At 34.1% G+C, this 27,498-nt stretch overlaps 1 protein-coding gene across 1 annotated transcript in view; it reads right to left on the reverse strand.

The window, feature by feature from the left end:
* ZNF385D (zinc finger protein 385D) overlaps positions 1-27,498 on the reverse strand; it is a 297,210-nt gene that overhangs the window by 23,993 nt on the left and 245,719 nt on the right. The window contains exon 4 of the mRNA XM_032237626.1: positions 26,586-26,748. Coding sequence (XP_032093517.1) covers positions 26,586-26,748 — 163 coding nt within the window. The remainder of the gene's footprint in view (positions 1-26,585; positions 26,749-27,498) is intronic.

Below are 27,498 nucleotides of genomic sequence, written 5' to 3' on the forward strand. Positions count from 1 at the left end.
ATAAGTTAGAGGATTGAACTTGAATGCTAAAAACTGAACAATGCTAAATAGTTTACTTTTTATATTTGCAAGATATATTATCATTCTTTTTAGCAGGTCCCCCTCTAGTATCACGGATTTACCATGAGACCTGAGATGCTACATATTTCCAAACAAGATGACATCTTACATATCTGCTACATTACATACGTTAGAACTTAACTATTACTTCTTGTCAGCATAGTCCTGGCTGAGACTGTCAAAACATCTGAAGGATATCAAGCTAGGAAATTAGAATCAGTTCTCAAGAATGACTCAAAACAATTATGATTTAAAATTATTTTGCCTCCAGCATGCTTCTTAAATACTTCATAACACCCACACATCAGCCTTATTAATTACTTTAATTTAATTTTCATTTAGCTTTTTTCATATTCTTTTTATGATATATGATTTTACTCTCTAAACAAATGGATCAATACAACATTTTCACTCTATTGTTAAAATATTACAGACATGTAGCCAAAATCTTAAAGTGCAGCTTTCAGTAACAATCTTACAGAATCAGGGGAAGCTAGGTTCTTGGAAGGACCTACTTACTTAAGGTTTTGATACATTTTCTAGACATTCTATAAAAGTTGAATCTAATATCAATTTCTCTTACTGTAGAACTTTGGCAGCATGATACAGATTCACAGTGCCTTTCTTCTTGACTGGTTTATGATTTCAGCTTTTCAATAAGAAATTATGTTGCAGAGAACTGATGTGCAATTGATTAGCATGCAAACTGTACAAATGATAACATAATGCATGATGTTTAATCAAAATTTTATAAATGTACTTCTCTGGAGACTCTAGATCTTCTGCTCTGTCTATATCAGTAATTATGAATGAACTGGAAAGCATCCTATTTGGCATCAGTTCTTGTAGTGTAGATCTGAAGCTCTGACAGATGTTTCAAATGTCAAGCAGATAGAAGGGAAACATTAAAATGACATATAATAGGAACCATGAGAAGTGCTCTGTTTAAACACAGCTTAAAAAATCTCTGCTGATAGGAAGCAAAGTCTAGAATTTGTAAAATCTTTAAATAGCCAAATGCTTTATTTATAAAATCATGATTTTCATGAGGAATAAATTTACTGGCAGAACAATATTTTTACTTCATTTGATGGAAATAATATCAGAATCACCTCTGTTCTTTAAACAACCTGAGAGCAAAGATTTCTCAAGTAAATAACTATGGAAGAAACTACAATTGGGTTTTACAAAAATTCCAGCAATATATGCCAAATGTCAGGGTTCCAAGAAACATCCCCAACAAAAGAAGACTCTGAGGCTTTTCCTCACATAACATATGTTCCAAACATATAGGAATATGTACAAAGAGAAAGGTTAAGGCATAAATCTTTTAGCATCTCTCTAACCAGACAGTTAGTTATGTCTCTTTGGTCTTTATTAAATTTATATCCATCTCACTTTGAAAAATGATTTTAATCTTTTGTTCTTTAAAACAGTTTTTACATAAAAGTAACATTATATTATTTTGATAAAGAATACTTTATTTGTAATCATATTCTATGGGTATATTACCTAATTTTCAAACTATTATTACTATTACTATAGTTATTGTTATTCTGTTGAGCACTTCTCTCTTATAAATCCCAAACATATAAAGCAGATAAAAGGATACTGCAATATCTTTAAAAGTGTTTAAAACAATTAGGATATCTAAATAATGAGACTCCTGTTTCCTTTTTGGCACCCGTTTCCTTTGAGAAGCCATCAAAGCAGAATTTTATCCATGAAGTTTTCTTCTATATTTCTGCCTCCGTGCTGAAGAGCACGTCATCTGTTAAATCTAAGTGTGCGTGGCTAAAGAATAAGCAATCATCTTCTTTCAGAAAGAAAATGATAATCAACTTTCCTGGACCATCACACCCTACCCTGGTTACTCATGCCCTAGTCACCTTCCATCATGACTACTGCAACATGCATTATATGTGCTGCCCTTGAAAAACATCCAGAAGCTTCAGGTGCTTCAAAATGCAGCAGCCTGCATGGTTTTATGCATGACCTCGGTGTGCATATGTGTCACCTCTCCTGTAGCAGCTGGATTTGCTTCCAGGTGCAATTCAACATGCTAATTGTCACTTTTAAAGTCCTTCATGGCTTGGGATCAGGTTATCTGGCAGAACATCTCTTGCCAGTCACGTTGGAGACAATGAATGTTTACTCCTATAAGGAGGTACATCTGGCAGGACACCGACAAGGGCTTTCTCTACAGTGGCTTCCTCCCTCTGGAACAGCATCCTTCCAGAAATTACACTGGTTCTCACTCTGACACTCTTTCATAAGGCCCTGAAGACATGGCTTTGCCAGCTGGCCTGGGAACCCGGAGTGGGATGGGACCCATTTAAGTGTGTGTTGTTGCTGGGGGGGGGGGGGGGAGTGTATTATTATTTTATTATTTTTATTTCTTCTACATTGTGTTTTTGTTTGTAAGCCACCTAGAGTTGTCGTGAGTAGGCAGCTATATACATTTTCTAAAACAAAATAAAAATAAAATAGTTTAAAGCTTCTGCCTCAATCAGCCTTTCTACAGACACAACTCTTCTACAGACACAAATGTTCTAAGTACATTTGTTCTTAGTAAAAGCACAGCAAATGTAGTATTTTCTACTTATTTATTGCACAAATGTATATCAGAGGCATTTCTGAAAATTATAACTAAAATACATACTTCTCTTGAATTAGATCAGTGTTTTTCATACTTGACAATTTAAAGATACGTCCAACTGTCAGAAGAATACAGCCAATATGGAAATTGAAGTCCACACATCTTAAAGTTCCCAAGTTTGAAAAGCACTGAATTAGATGATTATGCGAATCTCCGTAAATATTAAATAATGATTTAATTTCTCCATCTTAACCAAAATTCTGACCAAAATTGCATAAGATGCTCAGCTAAAGCAAGCAGGCACCTATATAGGGCAGAAGTGATATAGAAAGATGCTAAGATTAATGATTATTTTACTGACAATGACCAGGGCATCATTTCATGTTGCATAGGACAAGGAAATACTAAATTCCCCCTATACTTTTACCAGGAAAAGCACATGGATAGAAAATATAAAATGTTTGATGTAGTTCTAACTAACAGGTCCCTAAATTGGTGGCATTAAATATGATACTGAGGAAAAGCTATGGATTTTTTTTTGTACTACTGGTATTTATTATATATAGATTTAAGGATTCAGGACATTTGGTTCCTGATGCTCCACGCAGGAAAATAAAATCTGAAAATCTTTTTAGTTTTGATGTAAGAAAAGATAAAACATACAGTGTGAATATGGAATGTAAGAAGCACAAATATGGGAAGCTCACTAGCAGTGAAAGATGAAATGAAATTTACTACAAATTTACATCTTGAGCACCAGCAAATTGGTATAGGTCAGGATTGGATCCTTTCAGTCGGAAGAGCATACTGTTTTCTACCCAAAATCTCAAAGAAGGAATTGCTTTGCTTTAATAGTTATGAAAGCTATATAGCAAGAGCTGTATTGAGCTACAGTACAATCAATGACCAAATAGTATCAATTAGAAAACCCTTTAATATGGCAATTACTGAGGCAAAGGAAGAAGAGATTAATGAACTTGATTTATGGTCAAGTTGATAGCAACCAGGATATGCTCCTTATGGTTGAGGATTGAAATGCTAAGTCAGAATTTATTAATTATTTATTAATTAACTTTATGCTGCCATCTATTTCAAGTGTGTGACTCTAAGTGACATACACAATTAAAGCACAAAGCAATCAAAACCAGTTAAAGCCAATTGAAAACTTTAATGTACAAACAGAGGAAAGAGTTCATTCTAAACTCAGAAGAAAGCAAACTAGAGGACAGAAAAAACCAAGGAAACTGCAAAAATAGAAAATAAAATTCAAGAAAGAAAATATCTCAATTTCAGAAACCTATTAAAAGAGACAAGAAGCAGTAATATAACAACATTTATAAAGATACTGAAGAGGGAAATGGACATGGAAAGACATAACATTTTATAATAACTCTGAACTCAAAAGGAAGCTCCAATTTCAAATCATTTTGAGTACATTTGCAAGTATGCAAATGGACAGCAGTGGACATACAGTTACTAATCAAAGGTGCAATGAGTATACTGAAATTCTTACAGTATAATTTTTTGTAATTCTTACTTTTGGAAGGTACTCTGCTTAAAAGTACTTCTAATATTATAAAATGAAGTTAGATCAGCACTTTGTTCATTACTAAGTTGGAAGCTACAAGAACTATTTACAGGAATATTTACAGAAATGTGACAAAGAATAAAGGAAAAATCAGAAAAGGCTTTAAGTAAGCTGTGCCAATTAATCTGAAAAACAAAACAGCATCCAATGGATTGAAAGAGGCCAATCTGTATACCGATATAAAAGATAATACACTATAAATGATAGTGTATAAACTATAATACAATATCCTATGTCATATGCTAGCAAAATAATGGCAAATATCATTATTGTAGATTGGCATACTTGGCAAAAATATGCCAGATATTCAACCACTTTAGAAAAGTTGAAGTACAATATCACTTCTACATGACAAAGATGAATACAAAAAAAAGTCAGTATTTTTATTTTATTTTATCCTGATAACAGTGACTAGGAAGATTTTATTTCAATCAGTTCTTGTTCCATCTTAGGTTGATTAACTGTTAAATACCCAAATTTGCTCCTATCAAGACTGATCAACTTAATACCTATCCTTTAGTAGTAATATTTTTTCCTCTGTCATTCAGAGAAGTATGGAGTCCAAATATACCCACAGCCTTTCAATTCCAATCATGTATGTATGTATGCATGTATGCATGCATATATGTTTATGTATATGTTTATGTTTATGATTGGAATTGAATACATGCACACACCAATAGAATAATATTTTAAGCTATTATCCAAATATATTTAAATAAGGAGCAAATCAGAAAGAATAAAACATACAGATGATTCAGTTTTTCATAGCCATTGCTTTTCCATATATGTCTATGTTCTACTCATAATTTTATGAGGGTGGATTTCTATCCAAAATATAAGAAAAATGATGTCACAATATTTTCCAGAAACATTTAAGGAAACTCATCAAATTTATGTGGAAAATACAAAACATAATATTCATGCAAGGCTGGTGCCAGATGTCTTTATCTTGAATCAGTAATTACAGTGAAAAGAGGGTACATCATATTCAAAGTAATGACAAAATGGCAGACTAACATCGTATCTTGATTCAGTGCTCTCAAGATGAATATAAGTATTATATTTATCCATGTTTATATCTCTATCTCTTATGAAGTGGGTAACTACAATACACCTAAGAAATATTTGTAACAGCTAAAACATTTGTAATACTATGATATCCATCAAATATATGGATATGAATGAGTATAAATAGTTTATGAAACAATAGTTATGAAAAAAAATATTTATTTTAAAAATATTTTAAGTGCTTGTTTCTAGCCCATACAATGTAGCTTCTTCTTTTTCTGGCTGTCTAAAAGTGTTTCAACAGAGCATTCAAACTCTATCAGATAGCATTGGTCAGGAGAGAAAAGAGAAGTGTATGATTTTGCTCCCTCATTCCTCTTCTATTGGGAGCAGCAAATCTATTTTTTCTATTGGTTATTATAGAAGAGAAGTTTTAAATGCCAAATCTCTTTACTTGTAGACAGAATTTTAGTAATCCTGGCCTCAATCAGGAAATCCTACAGGTAGAGCATTCTCTTACAGTATTTTTTTGTACATTAAAGATCAAGTCAGTGGTGGGATTCAACTTTTTTTTACTACCGGTTCTGTGGGTGTGGCTTTGTGGGATATGGCTTTGTGGGTGTGGCTTGTGAGCATGGTAGGGGAAGGATACTGGAAAATTCCCATTCCCTCCTCACCCCAGTAACCTGCTTTCCAGCTCCGTTCTCCTGTTCAGGGCAACAAAAGAAGATGAACTGGGAAGCAGTGGGGGCAGGGGCAGCCTATTTGCCTGTTCTCCGAACCCCTCAAAATTTCCACTACCGGTTCTGTAGAACTTGTCAGAACTGGCTGAATACCACTTTTGGATCAGGTTGTTCTTCAATTAAGTGATTGTCCACAAAATTAGACTTCAAAGGACTAAGACTATTAATATCTGCATCCATAAAGAATAAATAAATGTTTTCATAACCATTATGTGCATAAGAATGGAAGCTCTCTGAGAACTGATAATCTTCTTAAAATCCTTACTCATTTTAAATGATTATTGAAATATTAGCTTCCATGTTAATGATAGCTTCTTAAATATAATTTTATGCAACTTTTCTAGAGAACTAATACAGTGTATACATATACCTTAGGTATGAACATAAGTCTATGCATGTTTCTCAGAGAGTGAGGTATATATCTCCCTCCCTCTATTCTGAAGTAACTACCGGTAATAACATGTAGGCTGTTTGCATGATGACTAAAAAGTTGTTATTTCAGTCCATTTATTTTTATAACAAAGCCATAAAATAAGAGTATTCAGTAGCACAGACCAAATAATAAACAATGTATATATTATTTATTTTTCTGCGAGTTTGATTGTGCAAAATCTGAAATTGATTACAATGGTTATGTGTAAATTCCAGTAAGAACAAAATCCTGATGAACAGTAAGTAGAAAAAATACTGTTTGGATAAATATTTAAATTTATATTGATGTGGGTGAAGGAAGAGAGTGCAAAAGTTAGCTTGAAACCCAGTATTAATAAATCTAAGATCATGGCATCTGGCCCTCTTAATTCCTGGCAAATAGATGGGGAAGAAATGGAGGTAGTGGCCAATTTTATTTTCCTGGGCTTCAAGATCACTGCAGATGGGAACTGCAGCCAAGAAATTAAGAGACACTTGCTCCTGGGGAGTAAAGCTGTGGCAAATCTAGACAGCATACTAAGAAGCAGAAACATCACCATGCCAACCAAAGTGCGTATAATCAAGGCTATAGTTTTTCCAGTTGCAATGTATGGATGTGAAAGATGGACCATAAGGAAAGCTAAGCACCAAATAATTGAGGCTTTTGAACTATAGTGCTGGAAAAGACTCCTGAGAGTTCCTTGGACTGCAAGGCAATCAAACCGGTCAGTCCTAGAGGAGATCAACCCTGATTGCTGTTTAGAAGGCCAGATCCTGAAGATGAAACTCAAATACTTTGCGCATCTAATGAGAAGGAGGGACTCACTAGAGAAGAGCCTAATGCTGGGAATGATTGAGGGCAAAAGAAGAAGGGGACGACAGAGAATAAGGTGGCTGGATGGAGTCACTGAAGCAGTAGGCGTGAGCTTAAATGGACTCCAGAGAATGGTAGAGGACAGGAAGGCCTGGAGGGTATGGGATTGCCAGTGATAGGTTCCAGATCTCATTGCAACCGGTATGGTGCAACAGGCCCGGCGTCCACCACATGAACATGTGCAGCATGTACATGCATTCTTACCTCTTGTGATGCCTCCAAGAGCCTCCATGATGCTCCAGCTGCTCGGTGGAGCATCACGCAGGTACCATATGTGCTGTGCACGTGCACAGAAGTGCCAAAGAGCTCAAATGCAGGTAAAGAGGATGGGTGGGTGGGTCAGCCCTCCGGGGCACTGTACCAGAATGGTACCCGGTGCTCCCGGCAGGCACCGATATGCCCGTACCTGGGTGTACCACCTGCAACCCACCACTGGGGATAAATGGAAAAGAGTCAACAATCTTCCATTTTTTAATTGATTCCCGATGTCAATTCTGCCCTTCAACTTTCTAATGACCTACAGCTGCTTTCATTCTTTTGCAGAGCAAGAATCCTTCACAATTCTCATATTAAATTTTTACATTTTAAATTACTCTTTCATGCAGATACAACATGATCCTTGCATAGTTCTAAAATATTACAAGTGGAGAAATGTCAGTTATACAATCTAAAATAATTTTGGTAAATGAAATACCTGTACCTATTATAAGATTCAGCTTAGTTAACTGCACTTAAATAATAATACAGGTTTTGAAAGGCTTCTGAACCACAAATTATTAACCAAGGTGATTCTGTAAAACAGTTTCTATTACATGATTATCCGGGATAAATATGCAGTTTCTTTCTTTCTTTCTTTCTTTCTTTCTTTCTTTCTTTCTTTCTTTCTTTCTTTCTTTCTCTCTCTCTCTTTCTTTCTTTCTTCCTTCCTTCCTTCCCTTCTTCCTGCCTGCCTTCCCTTCCTGCCTTTACACTTGAGTCCCATATTTTCCCAATTATCTATGAAGTAAAAGCTATAGATATGAAATCAACTACTAATTTATATTTTGTTTATGCCCAAATTTTCCAACTAATTTTATGAGAGAAAAAAGGCTTGGAAATAATTGGAGCACACAGTATGTTTGGATTTGATAAGCATAATGCAGATATTAAAGGAATACTTTCTCTCTTTCCTATTTAAGATAATTGCTGCAACAGATTTTGAGCAGTCTAGATTATTTAGGTTTTAGAACAATGAAGAGCCCTACCTAAATAAAATGAAGCATTTTTATATTCAAATAATTCATTTGATATATTCTGAAAATATCCTACTAATTTAATACCTAGTATGTTTTAAGATATAATTACTTGGAGGTGTATTCCACTTGAAAATTATAACTTGAAGTATCTGGTTATGTTATTAGGCATGCAATGTTAAATTGAAATAGGTAGGTGTTTAAAATTGGATATGCTCAACAATTTCCAAAAACTTCATCTCCAGTAGATACGCCACTATATGAATTATAATTTGAATAAAGAACCAGTAAAAAAAATACTTTAGTCATTAGTAAGCTTACTTCTTCAATCCAAACCATGGTGCTTGTTCTATCTGTTTACATCTTAACCATACTAGTAAGCTCATGTTTAGAACTTTTTTTCATACTCCCACCTCCACAAAGTATTGTTCAGTATATCTCATATGAAGACCTGCATTTCTTTCCTAAATAGTTTCTTTTGTTCTGTTCCATCTTAATCCATGAGATTTAAATGAATCAACAAGTCAATGGCACATTAACTCAACATTAAATAATTTTCTCTCTTAAAATAGGAAGTGTCAACCTGAGTGAATTACTTGGAACCCTGACAGGAAGTTAATATAAAGGATCTATGAAGGAAAAAAAAATTGCATTTGAATGTTAAATACAATTTAAAAGTTGTATCCCTAATTCCTTTATATATTCATGTTTTGGATTAGTCCACCATTTAATATTATTTGGAATAATGATGGCTAATAAAATGGAAACAGAACCGGTAGGAGTCTTCTTGAAATGAACTGTCTCTACTTTCAATTTTGTTTAAACAATTCAACTTCTTTGCTTTGAATTCTCATTTCATCCCTACGTATTACTGTATCATCATACAAATTCTTACTTTTGTTTGCTCTTTGAATTTGGTAGCAAATTAAGACAGAAAATGGAAGAATGTTATATTATTGCATTTTAATTAGTATAAGTAGAATTTGCAACATGGTCTACATGAGGCTGCCCCTGAAAAGTATCCAGCACTCCAGTTGGTGCAAAATACAGTGGCCTGCATGGTTTTGTGCAGATCTTGGCATGCATATGTATCATCTCTCCTGTGGGAACTGCACTGATTGCCAACTTTCTTCCAGATCCAATTCAAAGTGCTGGTTGTTATCTTTAAAGCCCCTCATGTCTTGCAACCAGGTTATCTGAGGAACCATCTCTTGCTGGTCACATCTTACCTGTCCCACTAGAGGGGGCAGGCAAGGAATGCTGTGGGTCTCATACCCTAAGGAGATACATCTGGCAGGAGCCAGAAGAAGGACCTTCTTCATGGTGGCTCCCTCTCTCTGGAACATCATCCCCCAGAGATTAGACTGACCCCCATTCTAACACTCTTTCGGAAGGCCCTCAAGGCGTGGTTCTGCCAGCAGTCCTGGGGAATGGATCCCATTAAATGGCTAGTATGAATGTGTGTTCTCTTATATAATACTCTTGATAAATTTGAACTAGAAATCCATTAACCTCAGCCAGTTTATAAAGTTTCAGTAGGGTGACAATGTTGGTAATTTTATTTATTAAATTTATTTCAACCATGTTTATATAAAATTATTTAAATTCTTTAATATCTGGAGACAATGAATGTTTACTCCTAATAAGGAGTAAATAATATCTTTTTATTTATCATTCTTTGGAGCATTTTAAATTTCTTAGTCCCCTTCTAGTAAAATCATATACAGTATGCTTCAGAAAAGAAACAGCTATAGAAACAGCATAACAAGTGTAATGAACAAGTGAAGTCTTTATAAATTATATGCTTCTGTTTTTACTACTGTCTGTCCTATGCCTTTTTGGGATAGAAACTGTTGATTTGTGGTAGTAGATGAAATGTTTTCATATATTTTGTGTTTTTCTAAATGCTAGTTGCAAATGCATTATCAATGCCTCTTTTGCATTGAAATTGCATGGGTGTACCAAAGAATCAGAGCTTTAATTGATATATTATGTTCGCCATCTGGTATTTTTTGAGATATTTCTCCCAGCAGATGTCACTCCATCTAGGTGTTATAAATCTTACCTGCCTCAGCAAAATGGCAAATGGCCAAGGGTTAGGAGAAGAATAGTTCAAACATCTGAAATGTATTGTGCCATCTTTTATTGAACAGTTTTGCTACTTCCTTATTCAGTTCAGAATGCAAGTGTGTATGGTTCAATAGGTGAAGAAAGACCAAAAAAACAAAATACAAAAAAAGCCCCACAACCCCAACCAGTTTCTAAATTTCTTGAAATAGGAATCATTTCGTAATAACCATTGCCAAAATCATGCCCTATTTCAAAATTTTTTTACACCTTTTCTGATTTATTCCCCTATTCAATTTATAAGTAGGCATTCTTTCCAAGACCAAAGAGTAGTGCTTTGGATTCCAAATGGCTCTTCTTGGGAGTTGGGAGAGACACAAATAAGAGAACTAATTTAAATCAGACAGAAAGGACAGCCAGGTAATCCCCCCAAAAAGAGGCAGGCAGCTTTATACTCACATTAGCCACATATTATTAGCAGCTTTTTAAAATGAGTCAAAACACTGCATAGACCTATTTTCTGATAATCAGACGGGTCTCTAAAGCTTATTGTAACTTCAATTGCAAGTTATCATAATTTAAATTTTATCTGTTTGATCTGAACAACCACTGGAAAGCTTTGCAGAAACTGGTGCCATTGAGGCTATTATTTATTTTATCATCTTTCTGAGTAAAAAGTCTGTGGATCTTTGTCATAATTAGATGACAAAGACCTGTATTTTGATGAGGTTGGATATTTATGTTTGAAAATGTGAAATAGAAATAGCGGAAACAAAAGGCAATTTTAGCATTGAAGAATTTGATCAGTTCTAATTTATCCTGGACACAATCTTGTAAATATGGTAGACTAACAGAAAATTTTAATCTTGTTATGACAACCTATTAAATTAGTTATAATATTTCTATAGCATCTTTCAGCAGAAAATTCCTACCATAGTATACAACTACCAAATTGCAATATTAATCATGAAAAATCTCATCAAAGAAAACGTAGAAGAAATTTCTAGTCATAAAACAGATGGAAAAATTTCCTTGTGCCAAAAGGATAGGAGAGATAACTCTCAGATGCTTAACCGAAGATTGCATTCTACAGATAAATACCATAGATTAGTGTTGGACAGGATAACTAAAGTGAAATGGACAATTCAAACAAAATGATATTCTTCAGTTGTCAACTTGGCAGCTGATTTGCTCATTATAGGGCCTAATCTTGGCTTGGTTCTGAACTATCTCCAGAATGGTCTTCTCTAATCATTGTTGTTCTATTTCCTGGAAGCCCAGGAAGATCTTTTTAATGACCTCCCACTTTCTCAAAGTTAAGTAGCTGTGGCTTCCAATCACTGCTGCTTTGTTGTTGTACCTCTTTTGTGGAATATCCTTTTCCCTCAAAGAATATAATAATTCTAATAAACCACAGCCCATCTAGTATCAATTATCTACAGCATTAATCCATCTAGAGTTAATTCAATGAACTTTCCAAGCTTCAAGCTATTGTGTAATACAACGCAATGGTAAAACTGAAAAATTAAATCACACATGGTCAGGTTATGTCTACCCAGAACAGATGTGAAATAAATGCTATCTTCAAAGGATTTAGCATGCAACTTTTTTTTTACTTTGCCCTTAGCAGCCAAACTGGAGAAAGCCCTATATAATTGGTACAATTCCACAAGATAACATAAAAATATGTTGGTAGAATTTTAGCATCTACCTTTTTTACTTAATCACCTATTATTATTTATCAACAAGAAAGTATCTAGTTCTGTGAATGAATAAGTCTTATCCCAGTCAGCATTATATATGTATGCCTAATTTTATTTAAATTCTAGAATCAGTTTTAGAAGATAGACTTTTTATTATATATTAGTTGTAACTAAAGAAAAATTGTATTTATTTCCCTGTCTAGTTATGAGGCCAAATATATTGTCAGAAGATAAACATACTCAAACAACTGCAATCAAATGATTCCAAATAATGAATTATATGCTATGCATTATATAGGCAGTCGAACTTATGAAGTATATTTTAGGAAAACACAGAAGAAAACTTCGTAAAACTAAATATTGCAATACTGAAATGTAACTATGTGAGCTTTGCTTTCAATAAACTTAATCTCTGTGAGTTAAGGCAGTCAATGAGTAGGAGTTCCTTCTCCAACTTTACTAATAATTTATGCTTGAAAAATTCACAGAAACAAAAAAGTCTTTAAAAAGCAGTTGGCAGAACCAAAACATTATTTTTATTTAAATTTAGTGACAATGGCATCAGTAAGCAATGGATTTAATTGTTGCATCTAAAAAATGTTATTTAAGCAACTATTGTGCAATGTTTTAGCAGAGCACATTTTATATCTTTGTTCCAAAGGCCAGAAATATTTTTAGTGTTCTCAGTTTTGATTATGCAAACATTTAAGTATAAGTAGCCATGGGGACCACATGAATTATTTCATACAAGGCACTGGCTAAAAAAAAGTAAACTGTTCCAGAAAAGCACCATTCATAGACTTACATAAACTTGTGATAAATTCATATTGTGCTACATCTACTGAGTTCCTTCAACTAGCAAAAAATAACCCCACTAAATATAATCATATCATCTGAGAAATTATTTCACTTTTCTGTGGTTTGATTGCATCCGGTAAATAAATCATCCAAAATCAGCTACATATGCTAATCAATAAAATAAGAGTCTATTTATGAAAATATTCAATATTTATTTGCCATCTGGACACTGCTTTATAATGGGTTTATTGTAGATGGCTATAAGTTTTAGTTTGTATTTTTTAATTAGTAGTAATAAATGACTTCAAAATGTTAAAATCCCTTGGTTTTGTTTATCTGAGAAAATAAAACAAATTAAAATATAATGCTGCTGCCAAATGTAGGGCAAAAGTAGACATTTGGTATCCAGATTCAGGGTTGAGAACAATAAAAAAGAAATAAAAAAATCAAAAGCTATGTAAGCAGTTCAGGAAGACTATAAAAGTTGCATGATGCTTATAGCAAATTAGTGATAGAATAAAAATATAAGGTTTTTGTCATGATATTTCCATAGATTGTACCCTGAAGAGATGTAAACTATGCCTATGTAAAGAATATGTGAAAAGATTCAAACTGAATAGAGTTTGGCTGACAGAAAACCATCAACAGAACAATCAAACCCATAACTGCACAAACAGAAATTATGTGGAATGAAAAAGCATAGCATGTGATTTTATGCTCTATATTAAGAGAACATTTCAACATCATTTTCCAGTTTCCAAGAAATCCACCATTAACTACTGTAGGCTTCATATTTACCAGGCTAAGGTGGATTACCAATAGATGCAGACTCATCATAGGATTGAGCTTTATTCATAGCTATCTCAGGACTCTGGAATGCATCTGGTAGGCTTCTAAAAACATGTATAATTAAATGCTTTCATTGTTGAGCACACTTACAAATGGAGGAGAGCATACACCAAATGCATGCTTTTCCCTTAGACAAATGTGAGATGAGTCTAATTTATCTGTAATATGCCATAATCTCATGACGTCACAGTGAAAGATTCAGCCTTGTGGCATTATACTTTTTTTATGCAAGGTATGTGGTTTACAAGGTATGTGGTATGCACATTTGCACACTTGCCATTCTGTTTGCAGGTATCTACTTGGCTACTGCAAATGATGGGTGCTATTCTGAGAAAGCTGCAGAAAAAGGAAGTGAATGAAGGAACAAAACTATCTGATTTAAGAATATAGGCTGCAATGCTTTACAAAGTAATTTAGAAAAATTGGTTTCCTCAAAACGTTATCCCAGTACTTCTTTAAAAATCTGCATAACTTTTGCTATTGTACAGTATTCTTTTTACATTTTTATTTTATTTGAACAAAAATTATATATTTTAGGTAAAATTCTATATATCTGATTAACTGAGAATTGTGAAATAATTGTTCATGAATAAGACATATAAATTAACAAGATCACTGTAAAAACATCTGTACTACATGTCTTGATCAAGGTAAGCTATTGATGCAATTTACATAGATTTTTGTAAGGCTTTTGATACAGTAGTACCTGATAAACTGCTGTTGAAATTAAACTCTTACGGCATTTCTAGACCTTTGAACAAGTGGATTGCTGCTTTCCTGTCTAATAGACTGCAGAAAGTCAAAATAGGGAACTCACTGTATAATCGTGCATCAGTTAACAGTGGTGTTCCACAAGGCAGTGTTTTAGGTCCCACACTTTTTTTGCTCTATATCAATGATTTATGTGACCAATTTAAAAGCAATTGCATCCTTTTTGCCAATGATGTAAAATTATTCAATTCTACAGATCTGTTGTTTTGCAAAGTAATCTCAACTATGTGTCTGAATGGTCATCTATTTGGCAACCTCAAATTTTGATTAATAAATGCTCTGTCTTACATATTGGTAAACATAATCAGAATATCAAGTATAAGCTATGTAGCATTGATGTAGCAGATAATAAGAACCTAGGTGTACTTATCTCTGACAATTTATGCTGCAAAGCATGCTGTAACAGTGTTGCTAAAAAAGCATTAAGAGTTGTAAACTTAATTTTGTGAAGCTTTTTTCCTGGAAACTTTGTATTGCTAATTAGAGCTTATAAAACTTATGCTAGACCAATTTTAGAGTATTGTTCAACTGTTTGGAATCCCCATTGTATATCTGGCATCAGTACAATTGAGTGGGTTCAGAAGTACTTCACAAGAAAAGTCTTGCACTCTTCTGTACACAATAGAATTCCTTATGCTACTAGGCTTGAAATCCTCGGTTTGGATAACTTAGAACTACATGGCTTGCGGTCAGACCTAGGTATTGCATACAAAATTATATATAATGTTTTACCTATAGATGACTTTTTCTGTTTTAATTGCAATAATATGCACACAAACAACTGCTTTAAACTCAATGTAAATCATTCTAAACTTGACTGTAAAAAATAAGATTTCTGTAATAGAGTTGTCAAAGACTTGAATGTCCAACTTGATTCAGTTGTCTCAGCTACAAATGTTCACAGTTTCAATCAGAAATTGACTTCCGTGGACCTTACTTCATATTTAAGTGGTCAGTAGAGGTGGCTTGCATAAGTGCACTAACGTGCCCATCATTCCTGTCATTGTATTTTTATTCTCTTATTCTTTTTCTTATTTTTGTTTCAAAAAATCCAATCAATAAAATAAATAAATAAACATCTTTTAAACCTCCTTTCTGGAAGGTTCAAATTCCACATGAATATTTAGTAGACTAATTTTTCATTAACTTCATAGGAATAAGTAATAGGCAGTGAAAACCTGTAATGTACTTCACTTAGACAGCCATCTACATTAATATTCATCATAAAAACCTGTTTTCATATTACTTGATTTGACAGAAAAGTGTTAACAATGATAAATGCCTTATAATGCATTCACACTATAAGAATTTTAGCAGAAACTATGGTAAATACTATGGATGGTCTTTATTTTTATTCATCCTTCCAAATGTTGTAGTTGAATATAAATTGGAATTATACATAAATTATTATGCAAAATAAATTATGAAATACTGTTGTGACTTTTCTTAATTTATTTTCATATTATAGAAAACAAAAGCAGAGCAGTTGCAAGAAAATTATTTTTCCCTTCTTTTGTTTTTATTCTGATTGATAAGAGGAATCTACCCCAATCTAATGTCTTCCTGATTCACTGGACTTCAATTCATAGAAAACCCAATCATCTAGTACTGTCTGGAAAATTGGGAATTAAATGAGTTTTTGTTCAGATCTCTTTTTAGATTAGGGCCTCAAGAGCTGATTGGGAAGTTAGCTATTATATATGCTTCTTCAAATCACTTTATTTTGGCAGCCTCCATTTTCAATAGTAATCAAAAAATTAGAAGTATATTAAAAAATAGAAAAAAGGAGCAGTTTGAACTTAAACCCTGGTTTCCCAGATCAACAGAATGGTCTCACCATTATGCCATTCTGGAACCATTATGCCATTCTGGAGCCAAGAAAAAACATTCTGGGATTGCACACTGAAGAAAATGTGTCCATTGCCTGTCAAGACAAATCTTGTAAATTCAAGGTAAAGAGGAAGATGCAAAACATCAATCCCAAAAACAATAATTTGGTGATTAGTCTAGAAACAATTCTGCTCATTGAAAATTTTAATTTCTGCTCAGATGGAAGCTGCAATGGAACTTCAGTCTAACTTTTAGAAACTTTAGAGTTCATATAATAATTTTACAGTTCTTTAAATCTGGGCTACCTTGTGAATTCATAAGATTTGGTTAACCATTTCATTAAACACACACAATTAGTAGATTTCTATTTTCACTTTTTTTCCTTATACTTTTCAGTAAGCAGAGTTTCAGGTTTTCACAAGAGGTAGATATATATTAATAGTTTCTGCTTAAGGATAGTTATAAACAGTAAAGATTAGCCACCTTCTGATAGACATAACATTAAACAAAATGAAGTGAATTGTGACCTGGTAAGGCTTGGATTTTAATTTATCTTTTGGGTCTTACAGTAGCTTATGGACTTTTTCTTGTTTTTAACTATGTTAAGCCTCATAACCTTGCAATATTGCTACGTTTAGAGCTCCAAAGTGGAATTTTTAGCAATAATGGTCACAGTGTCATAATTTTCAACGTACAGTAATGTAAGAATATACTAGAGCATATGAAATAGGACTTAAGGAATAATTGCTGAAATCAGTTCATCATTTGTCATTTTTATTTTAATGCTGTCTCTTTTTACCCATATGACATTTTTGAGTGAAATATAAATGATTGGGGTCAATTTCAGAAAGTGTAAAATGAGCACTGCCAATCACAGTATAGTGAGATTTTCAATGTCCATTTGCAGAACATGATGACACTTTGTCAAGGAAGATAAATGTTCTTTCCAAGCACACAAGCTTGAAAATGTCAGCAATATATCCCATATATTCTGCAATGGCAACCAACATGGGCTAACATCAATTATGGGAAGAAAATTATTTCAGAAAAGAGCAGAAATACAAGAAAAGACAATAAGGCTTTTAGTCAAATGCCACGCTATTATTTTGAAACAAATGTTCTGACATATACTGAAAAAAAATCAATTTTAGGTCACAAAACAGCTAACAATCATAAACATTCCTCAACTGTAATGGAAAAAAGATAAAAATACCATGAAATACATTTGTAACATACCAGCAAAGAGAAAAGAAAAGATTGGTGGCTTCAGGAAGCCAATATAAATTTATTCTTTGTAGAAATCAATGTAATTCAATTCAAGGAATCCCAGAAATTTAAGAGAAATCAGAGAATAGAAGGCAGCATTGATTCTAAACTAATCAATTAATTCATCTTCTGTCCATCCCTTCCTCTATTTCTCCACCATCAGCTGCCTATCTTTAAAGATTTAACTCTGGGCAATTCACAGAACAAAACATCATAAAAACCAAATGTAATTAAAGCAAAGTCTCAATTAAAATATTAATATTAAAGTAGTACAACCAATCTTCTCCAGTGTAGCCTGCTCAACCTAGCGAGGCTCCAACTTCACCCTGTTCCAGCATTCTTGTTCTTTGCAACCTTCTGGGAGAATAAAAAATTGGGTGCCTGTTGAATCTCAAGGAGACAGGTGATTTACAAGGCTGGGACTGCTAGAGAAAAGTTATGCATCCATCAGATGCAACATTTAAGAGAAGGGACCTAGAGCATGCTTATGGTATCTAATTTGGTGGAACAAGCAGATACTTCAAAGTGCTAATCCATAATGCAATGTGACATGACTTCTTCTGTTGAGATTTATGCTTTTAAATGAATTTTGATGTTACTTGCTAAATTCTTAGAAGGATACAAATAAATGAAATAAACAATTAATAAAATAGATGGCCATATTTTGTGTGTAATTTCCAGAAAAACAAAGTGAACAGCAATATTAGCATTGTCCACATATATTAAAAATATCTAATCCCTCATCATCTCATACTTTGATTTATTTTCATGGTTAAACTTCCTTTTACTGTTCTTCAAGTTACTCTTTGTAGGAACATTTGCTACAAATGCCATCACTTGACTTGCTAAACTGGTGCTACCTATCAGAATCATTGCTCAATTACAAGTTTAAGGAAAAAAAGCTTCTCTTTGTAGGACATAAGTGTCATGGCCCTGTCGGAGCCCAGGTCCAAGGTGGAGAAGATGGAGCCAGGGCTCCATTGTAGAATTTGGTTGGTCTTTGGAAATTATGATTGAATGGGATTCTAAAGATACTTTTTCTCTTGATTAAGAATATATTATAATTGCATTTTGATCCATTATATAAAAATTAAAAGCAACACCAGAAATTGTGGGTGGGTTGATAACTATAAAGAAACCTCTGTTTCACTTGTTTCTTTCATCCCTCAGTTTGCTTACATGATACCCACATTTATGACATGCAAATGAACAGAGAAATATACAAAGTAAAGGAAAGGAAAATTATATTGAAGCAAACTGTCAGAACAACTGCATAAACCATCTCCATCAATTCATTTTGCCCTGGGATCTAGCAATTAATCCATCCAGGCCTAGTTGGTTGGTACCATTTAATAATAAAAGAACTTTGAGTCAGATTGATTTATATCCAGAAATTAGAAAATCCTTAACAGTACAATTTGGCTATCGGTTGTTTGACATAATTTTGAAAAGGACTGTTAACAGCATTCATAAACACTCTGGATAGAATTGTGCAGTAACTGCTTTCAGGGTGAAAAGGTGACATTAATGGAATCATTGCTTTCAAAATATCTGTAATAAATAATAAAATTAATAATAAAAAGTGAAAAAGGAGTGATGGATGAAAAAGAAGGGGTAGATGAACTCTCAACTCAAGTCACCTCATGATCTTGCTGTTGTGGGGAAAACAGGAAGAGGAAGAAGTACAAGTTATTTATAAGAATAATAAAGCTAGATAAGATTTTGATTTTGGGGATAATTGTTCTGTCCTGCAATTTCATTTTTCTTCCAATGAAAAAGCTGTTTACAAGGTAAATCTAAGAGTAATTTTTGGAACGAAGTTTAATAAGGGAATGATAAAAAAAGAAATTAACTGAATTTAGAAGTGATCAACATTGGGCACAATTTAATTTTACATGTAAAATTAAAAGTGCTTTAAACAATATGATTCTAAACATGTAACATAACAAAAAGCACTACAGTAATTTATTTCCAGGAATGTTAGTACAACTTCAACATAGATAGATTTTTTGTGAATTAAAGAGAGAATACAAACACTGGCTCCACTAAACTGACTCTCTTGATCAGCTAATAGCACTTAATATTGGCAGACCAGCAGATTATTTCAGAAATAGAACAAGCAGTTCGTTCTTCATTTCAATCAAGAGCCCTAGTCAAAACTATTCCACAATCTACACAGAAATAAACAAAAGATGAAATATGTCAGAAATGGTGTAGGGTCTCCTGCTTGAGCTATAAAATCTTTCCAACTCTGTTAATCTGTTAATCCTCAAAATCAGGAAAGTCTTCATTGCCAGAAGTCAACAGAATACACTAATCTTCATGGCAATACTCCTAGATGTTTCTAGAATGTAAAGAACTATGATGGAAAAGGCTTGTTCTTGGTTTCAGAGATAGGCAATATAAAAGAAATAGATAAACTATGGTGGAAATTGTAGAATCTTTTCCCCTCTCAAACCTTCATAAGTAATGCTTCATCATCAATGCTTAGATTTTCTATTTCATTATCAAGCCAAATTTTTCTTAAAGATGCTCCTTCTCTATATTTGTTTTATACAGAGCCGAGGTGGCGCAGTGGTTAGGGTGCAGTACTGCAGGCCACTTCAGCTGACTGTTATCTGCAGTTCAGCGGTTCAAATCTCACCGGCTCAAGGTTGACTCAGCCTTCCATCCTTCCGAGGTGGGTGAAATGAGGACCCAGACTGTGGGGGCGATATGCTGACTCTGTAAACCACTTAGAGAGGGCTGAAAGCCCTATGAAGCGGTATATAAGTCTAACTGCTATTGCTATTGCTATTGCTATTCCTTCAGTGACAATGAAAGAATAAATACATAACTTTCTTAAATCAACTCTTATAAAATTAGGAAACAAGCTTTGATCGTAGGGATTATATAAAAAAAATCTAAGGTAATCCTAAATGGAATACACCCTAAAGGTGGGGTCGGCAACCTTAAACACCCAAAGAGCCATTTGGACCCATTTTCCACAGAAAAGAAAACACTGGGTGCCACAAAAACCTTCCCAGGCCTGACTATTACCTGAGTGGCTACAGAACTAGCATGTGTAATTGTTTTCTTTTGAAACTTTTCTTTTCTTGGATTTATCCATGGTTGGCCTACAGGGGGGGTTGAAAAGCTTAATAAATCTTGTGCTGGTGGTTGTGATGCATACTTTGGGGGACAGAGAGAGGCAGCAAAGGTGTGAAAGAGCTACATGCGGCTCCAGAGCTGTGGATTGCTGACTCCTGCCTAAAGCAAATTTATGATATGAATGCTTACATTAGCTGCATGTGCATGCTTCCTAAATTCCTATTGATAAAGAGGTCTCTAGAATATATATGAAAAAATGAAAAGAAAATACAGAAGAATAGAAGAAAAAAAGATCAAACTGAGAACCAGATTCCAGCTAACAATGGAGCAAGTTGACAAATTCCTCCTATTCAGATTCATTTCTTTTTCATCTAGTAGTCTAGAAGGTTTCTTAATGTTCCAAATCACATTTAGAACCCGTAGGCATTTTGGAGAGAAAAGGTGAAAACTGACAAAAATTGTCATTTTTTCTGCAAAGGAATTATAGGGGGAATTCTGTACTACAGTGCTAAACAGTCTAACCTCTGTTATTTCCAGGTGGACCCTAATAATTGCAATACTTGGACACCACTAGTAGTCAGGTATTTAATACACACTGTCCTCTCAACCTAGATAGATATTTTATAAGATTAGATTAGGTTCTTTTGCAATTTTTCAACCAACAATTTTATTTTTTTGTATCTTGGGAGGAGTAGAAAGAAATCATTACTAGTAGAAAGAAATCATTACTGCTTTAACAGAAGTTTAACCATCATAGAGTAAGATGTTTTAACTTATTGGGAGTATTATTTGACTTTTTAATTGTGGATCTTTGACAAATAATAATTTTCATTAACTTGCAAGGCATGCTGATCTTTTGGAAGGATTTCTTAGGCTAGTCAAAAACATACAAACACACACAACTCTAAGTCATACTTCCTACTGACAGAGATTGAGGTGGGTCTCACAAGTTTCATCCTGTGCCCCTATTGTCAGAGCTCCTTCTTTTACATTGGATCTTATTTTAACCTCTCTCCCCATAACCCCCTTTTAAATTTCTCTTTTCATAATATTATGTATTCTCTGGCCATAATTTGGAATATTTCATTAATGTTGAAAGTTCCATAATTCTAATAGATTGTGGATTTTGGCAGTGGGAAAGGAAATCAGGAATTAGTTTTGATTTTGGAAGAAACAACGTCCTTCCATTTTTAAAATTGAAGTTTTGTGGCAATTGATTTGTGCTTTCTTGTTCTTGGTAGATAAAAAAAGTTATTTTGTTATACTAAATTCAATTATTTCATAAGAAAATTTAACACATTAAATATACAAAAATAAGATATGAAGGATTTGGGATTTAAAGTCTCACATGAGTCTATAATCATTATACAGTCTAGTACAAGTGGATTTAATAATTCAGTTTTACTTTTATATTTTTTCCACATGCCTTTAATTTGTCTAGAATTCATTGCTGGAACCCTATTCTGCCAAAGGGCTAGAGAAAATAAATGGCCCTTTCAGTTCCTGCTTTAGTTGAATATTGAGTCATCCCATATTTTTTGTAAGTAGACAGTGAAGATTCCAACTTTTGGGAAATGTTCAACTGTTGGTCAAATTTTGACCAACATGTTGTTCTAACATATTTTCCATTATTGAATCATGATTTATACACAATATACTGAAATTATGTTAATATGCCTTTCTCCTAGCTTTTTTCATTCCACATACTGATCTTTTGATGCTATTATAAGGCCATGAAAAAAATTAAATGAAATATTTTTTCAGAGGAACATGAATATGATTATAAAGAAAACACATGCCCTTAGTAAAGTAGTTTCCACAATAATATACATGCTTTTGATCATTGATATTTTTCTAATTTGTACAAATTCTATTCTGTTAGACTTGGAAGACATTTCAAAGTCAAACAGTTCAAACAATTCAAACCAAAATAACCTTTACAATAGAATATAAAGAATAAGAAAAATGACAAAAATGATTTGGTACATAAAATATATATTTTACCCATTCAGAACAATAGCTCCAAGTTCATTGCTTGGCCTGGTTCTTGAGTCTCAGAATGCATGATTAACTTCTCAAATGTTGGTATATATAATCAGCAGCATCCATGATGACATGAGGAGAATGTCACAAATGCCATAATGCAATTATGTAAAATAATACTTACGTATGACACTAGCACAAGTTTATAAGCTAAAACATTTGCAAACATTAAAAACCAGGTTACAGTTTTGCTTATATGCCCCTGTTACTTTGCATGGATATAAGTCACTCAGCTGCCCAAATTGTAATATAACCTATTGTTATATTATTAAAGATTACAATTGAATTATTGGAAATGGTTCCTGACTTAAACATTCATCAGATACAACGTTAGTATTTTAAGAGTTCCATATTAAATTTCTTTAAACATACTATTTTAAATGAGATATACAATTGTCAAATTATATTCTTCACTTCTGACAAATGTTATATACACTATTCTACGTCAAACTGCCTAATATCATGGATTTCTGTATTTTGTGTATATGGGTCTATCCAGTTGTGGGTTTTAAAAAATTTTAGAACCTCTTCTGTAGGTGTGGCCTGCTTTGTGGGAGTGGCTTGCTGGCCATGTGACCGGGTGGGAATGGCTTGCCGGCCATGTGACTGGGTGGGGATGGCTTGCCGGCAATGTTCCCTCTAATTTTTTTTCAGTGTGTGCGGAAAAGTATAGTGTTCGAGTGGCACATTTTCATGCCTGAGCACCTGAATTTTTTTTAGCTATAATTGCCATCAGAGCAGATGTTGGGAGGGGGGCAAGGAGGAAAAGGGTCCCCTCCCTCTCCCTCAGACCTCCAGGAAGGAAGGGAGGGAAGGGAGGGGGAGGGAAAGGAAAGAAAATGGGAAACAAGAAAAGGAAAGGAAAAAGGAAAGGAAATAGAAAAGAAGGAAAGGAAAATGGAAAGGAAATGGGAAAGAAGGAAAGGAAAAAGGAAAGGAAAGGAGAAAGGAAAGGAAAAGAGAAAGGAAATGGAAAAGAAGGAAAGGAAAAGAGAAAGGAAATGGAAAAGAAGGAAAGGAAAGGAGAAAGGAAAGGAAAAGAGAAAGGAAAGGAGAAAGGAAAGGAGAAAGGAAAGGAGAAAGGAAAGGAAAAGAGAAAGGAAATGGAAAAGAAGGAAAGGAAAAGAGAAAGGAAAAAGGAAAAGAAAGGAGAAAGAAAAGGAAATGGAAAAGAAGGAAAGGCAAAGAGAAAGGAAAGGAAAAAGAAAGGAAGTTAGAAGAAGGACAGGAGGAAAAGGAAAGAGTGGAAAGGATTGGTACTGCTCAAAAATCAAGTCTCAAGATCCCGTGGACCCCTTTGGCTCAGGCATTCCAATTCCACACTGCTTCCCTCTCTCCCCAAAGCGAAGGGATCGCAGAAAAAATGCTGAGCCTAGAACGGGGCTTCAGATGAGGCAATGCCTGAGAAACCCCGGATGTGCAGAGAAATGCAGGCTACAACCAGCAAATCCTGTTTTCCCAGGAACTGACGAAGCCCCAGAGGACCAGTGGGAATTCTCCCTTCTGCAACGTCATCGGTCTCCGGGCAGAGTCTTCCTTGATTTCACCAATCACCAGATGGAGGAGAGAGTTCGATGCAGAGAGACAAGGGAGGGAGGGGGGATATTTTTAGTCACATTTAAAGACATTAAAAAACACTGCGCTGCAGTTTGAAACTTGTGTGCAGTGTTTTTCTGTTACCTGTGCGGCCGCGCAGGCGCGCAGCTTAGACGGAACACTGCTTGCCGGACATGTGACTGGGTGAGCGTGGCCAACTTGTAAAATGAGATGAAACTCATTTAACAATGATCTTGCTTAGCAACCAAAATGTTGGCTCAGAAACTCTGGCATTTGAAGCACGCAAGCCTTAAAGCTATCAAGTTACAAGATCCTTGCACCCTTAACCCTTTAGAAAAAAAAACCCAGGAGTGTTCAAAACTTGACAGCTTTAAGACTTGTGGACTTCAACTCCCAGAATTCCTCCTCTCGCTCTTCATCTTGATGGTGTGCAGAAGTGCAGGGGGAGGAAGCTGGAACCGGTTCTAAACGGCACTGTAGATTTGTGGAATCTCTTCTATAGAAGAGGTTAGAACTGGCAGGAACCCACCCCTGGTTCTATCTCTCCACACATGTGTGCATATGGACAGTTGCAATGCTGTTGCATCTCTTTTAGTCATTTCTTGGAATATTTTGATTATTTCACTGTAAATGTCATTGTATGCTCTCTCTTATAAAAGAGAGATAATATACTTATCTCTCTTTTATAAATGTGGAAGTCATTTGGCTTCAAATGACAGTGGGACAGTTACTCCAGAGTAATGTGCTTTATATTGCAACCTTTGTCCAACTGCCACAACTTTGTAGTACCTGCAATTGTAACTGTATGTTTTACAAAGGATAAGTCTACTTTGAGTGAAAACTAATCAATTGAGGGACCTTAAAAAAACCACAACAATCAAGATTCAAATGTAGTTGTTACAGATACATTAAGCATCTCCCATCCACCATTCTGCCATACTGTCTGTTTTAGACTCTATAGGAGGTTGCTATAAGGCTAATCAATGTAAAGCATTCTTCATCTATTTTATATGCAATAATTAAAAAGAATAAAGACTCTCTCCATTCAATTTTTTTATGAATGAAAAGCCATACCAGTATATTTTTTGGCAAGAACCAATTCAGTTCAGTGTAAATTTCTTGTTTCCTTAATAATAAACACTAATTAAAAGACAGCTGGCCATAAGCAAAGGCAGAACTTCCAAATTGATGCCTTACAAAATGTGGTTAGCAACAGTTCAAAGAACCCCTCTTTATCAAGTGACCGTACCACAAGAAGTAAACCAATCATTTGTTTTATATCACCCAGGTGCAACTGCACCTTACTTTTAAAAGTACTTTAACTTGTATGCTGCCCATGTCACCCAGATGTATGGACCTTGCATAATACAAACAGAAAAGAACAAGATCAGTTCTTTTACATAGAATGCTGAATTTTCTGTTTATAAATTTTCCTAGATAGTGGTTCAGATTTTAAATACAAGGCAACTCAAGTCCCATCAACTTAACGGCTGCTGGCAATGTTTTTATTACTAGGAGAAGTAGAGAGAAACTCGCACAATCTGATTTTGATTAATAGTTTTAAACTTAGATGCTGTTTTTCAATCTGTGCAACTGAAATATAAGAATAATTCATTTTGGTCACACTTACCTGTTTATAAAGTGGGTGGAGGGTACATGGACATTATCCAATTTGAAATCGTGTAATATTTTTTGAAATAATAATAATATGTGACAATAAAGCTTTGACAAAATGCTTTAAAAAAAGAGTCACAGAAAGCTGCAAAGGGGGAGGCAGTTCTGACTTAGACTACAAGGCTCTGATAAATTTATGCTTAATTGTTTGCTGGCAATAGATATTATTCATCTTAAAATATATGCGTTCATGTCTGACATGATGACAAACATCTTTGTGCACAAGAGAAATCAGTTACACAACTTGCCATGATTACCTTTCCCTTGTAAGTATACTGGGAAGAAGAAAGGAATCAACATTATACAAAATGATGGCACAAGCATGAATCAGCATGGCAAGCACAAAACCCAACAGACATGGCAGTCAACAAGGGAAAAAGAATAAAATAAATCAATCACAACAGAAATTATTGCTTAACCTGTTTTGTCAGAGTTGGTATTGATGGTATTGGTAGTGATGGAAGTGAAGATAGTCTTTGCGCTGTCCTTGGTAGTTACACATTTCTGCTTATGTTTCATGGCTTCCAGTGCTTTGAGCTTCTTGGCATGTTTAGTGCCTTTGTAGTGGGCCGCAGCCTGGCTCTACAAAGGAGAACAAAATGAACCATGCAATCAGGCTCATTTCTAAAATGGCATTCTCTGTATTAGTACAAATACAGACCACTTTTCAATAATGGGTACCATTTTCCATACCAAGATAATGAGCAATCTGAAGTTTTTTCCTAAAATGATCCTTTGGAAACAGTGACACAGGAATATTATAGATTTTATGTAGACTACATTGCTTTCTTAAGTCAAAAAATACGTTCACTTTAAAAAAATGGCAGTTAAGAATTTTTCCTCTCTGTGGAAAAATGCAATTCATTTTTCTTTGAAACTAGTTTTACTTAGATACACATTAAGTGAAAATTTAATTTCAGCTGCAGCCATGGAAAATGTTTTCCATAGACACCAAGCAAGAAGAGAGGAATTGCAGTTTTTCCTTCCCATTGCAATGGATCTGACAAATTCTTTGTGTTGAAAACTTCTGATGAAATTAAAGTACTACTTGGACTAATTTGTTGAACTTTTGTGTTAATAATAAAATAAAGTGAACACAAATGGCCATTTCAAATGGCAGTAATTAAACAATATGGTGATCATATATTTTCTTCCTGAAGGTTTTAAAATATTTTAAAAAAGAAAAGAACAAAATAAATCTGTCTCTTGTTTATAAGAAAAATAATTGTACAGGTGATCCTCATTTAATAACTTTTCACTCAATGACTGAATTTATGATAGGGTTAAACAAGTGGTAGTTATAATTAGACCCCATATTTATAGTTGTTGCAG

This window comes from Thamnophis elegans, chromosome Z (genome assembly GCF_009769535.1).
Source record: "Thamnophis elegans isolate rThaEle1 chromosome Z, rThaEle1.pri, whole genome shotgun sequence".
Classification (NCBI taxonomy): Eukaryota; Metazoa; Chordata; class Lepidosauria; order Squamata; family Colubridae; genus Thamnophis; species Thamnophis elegans.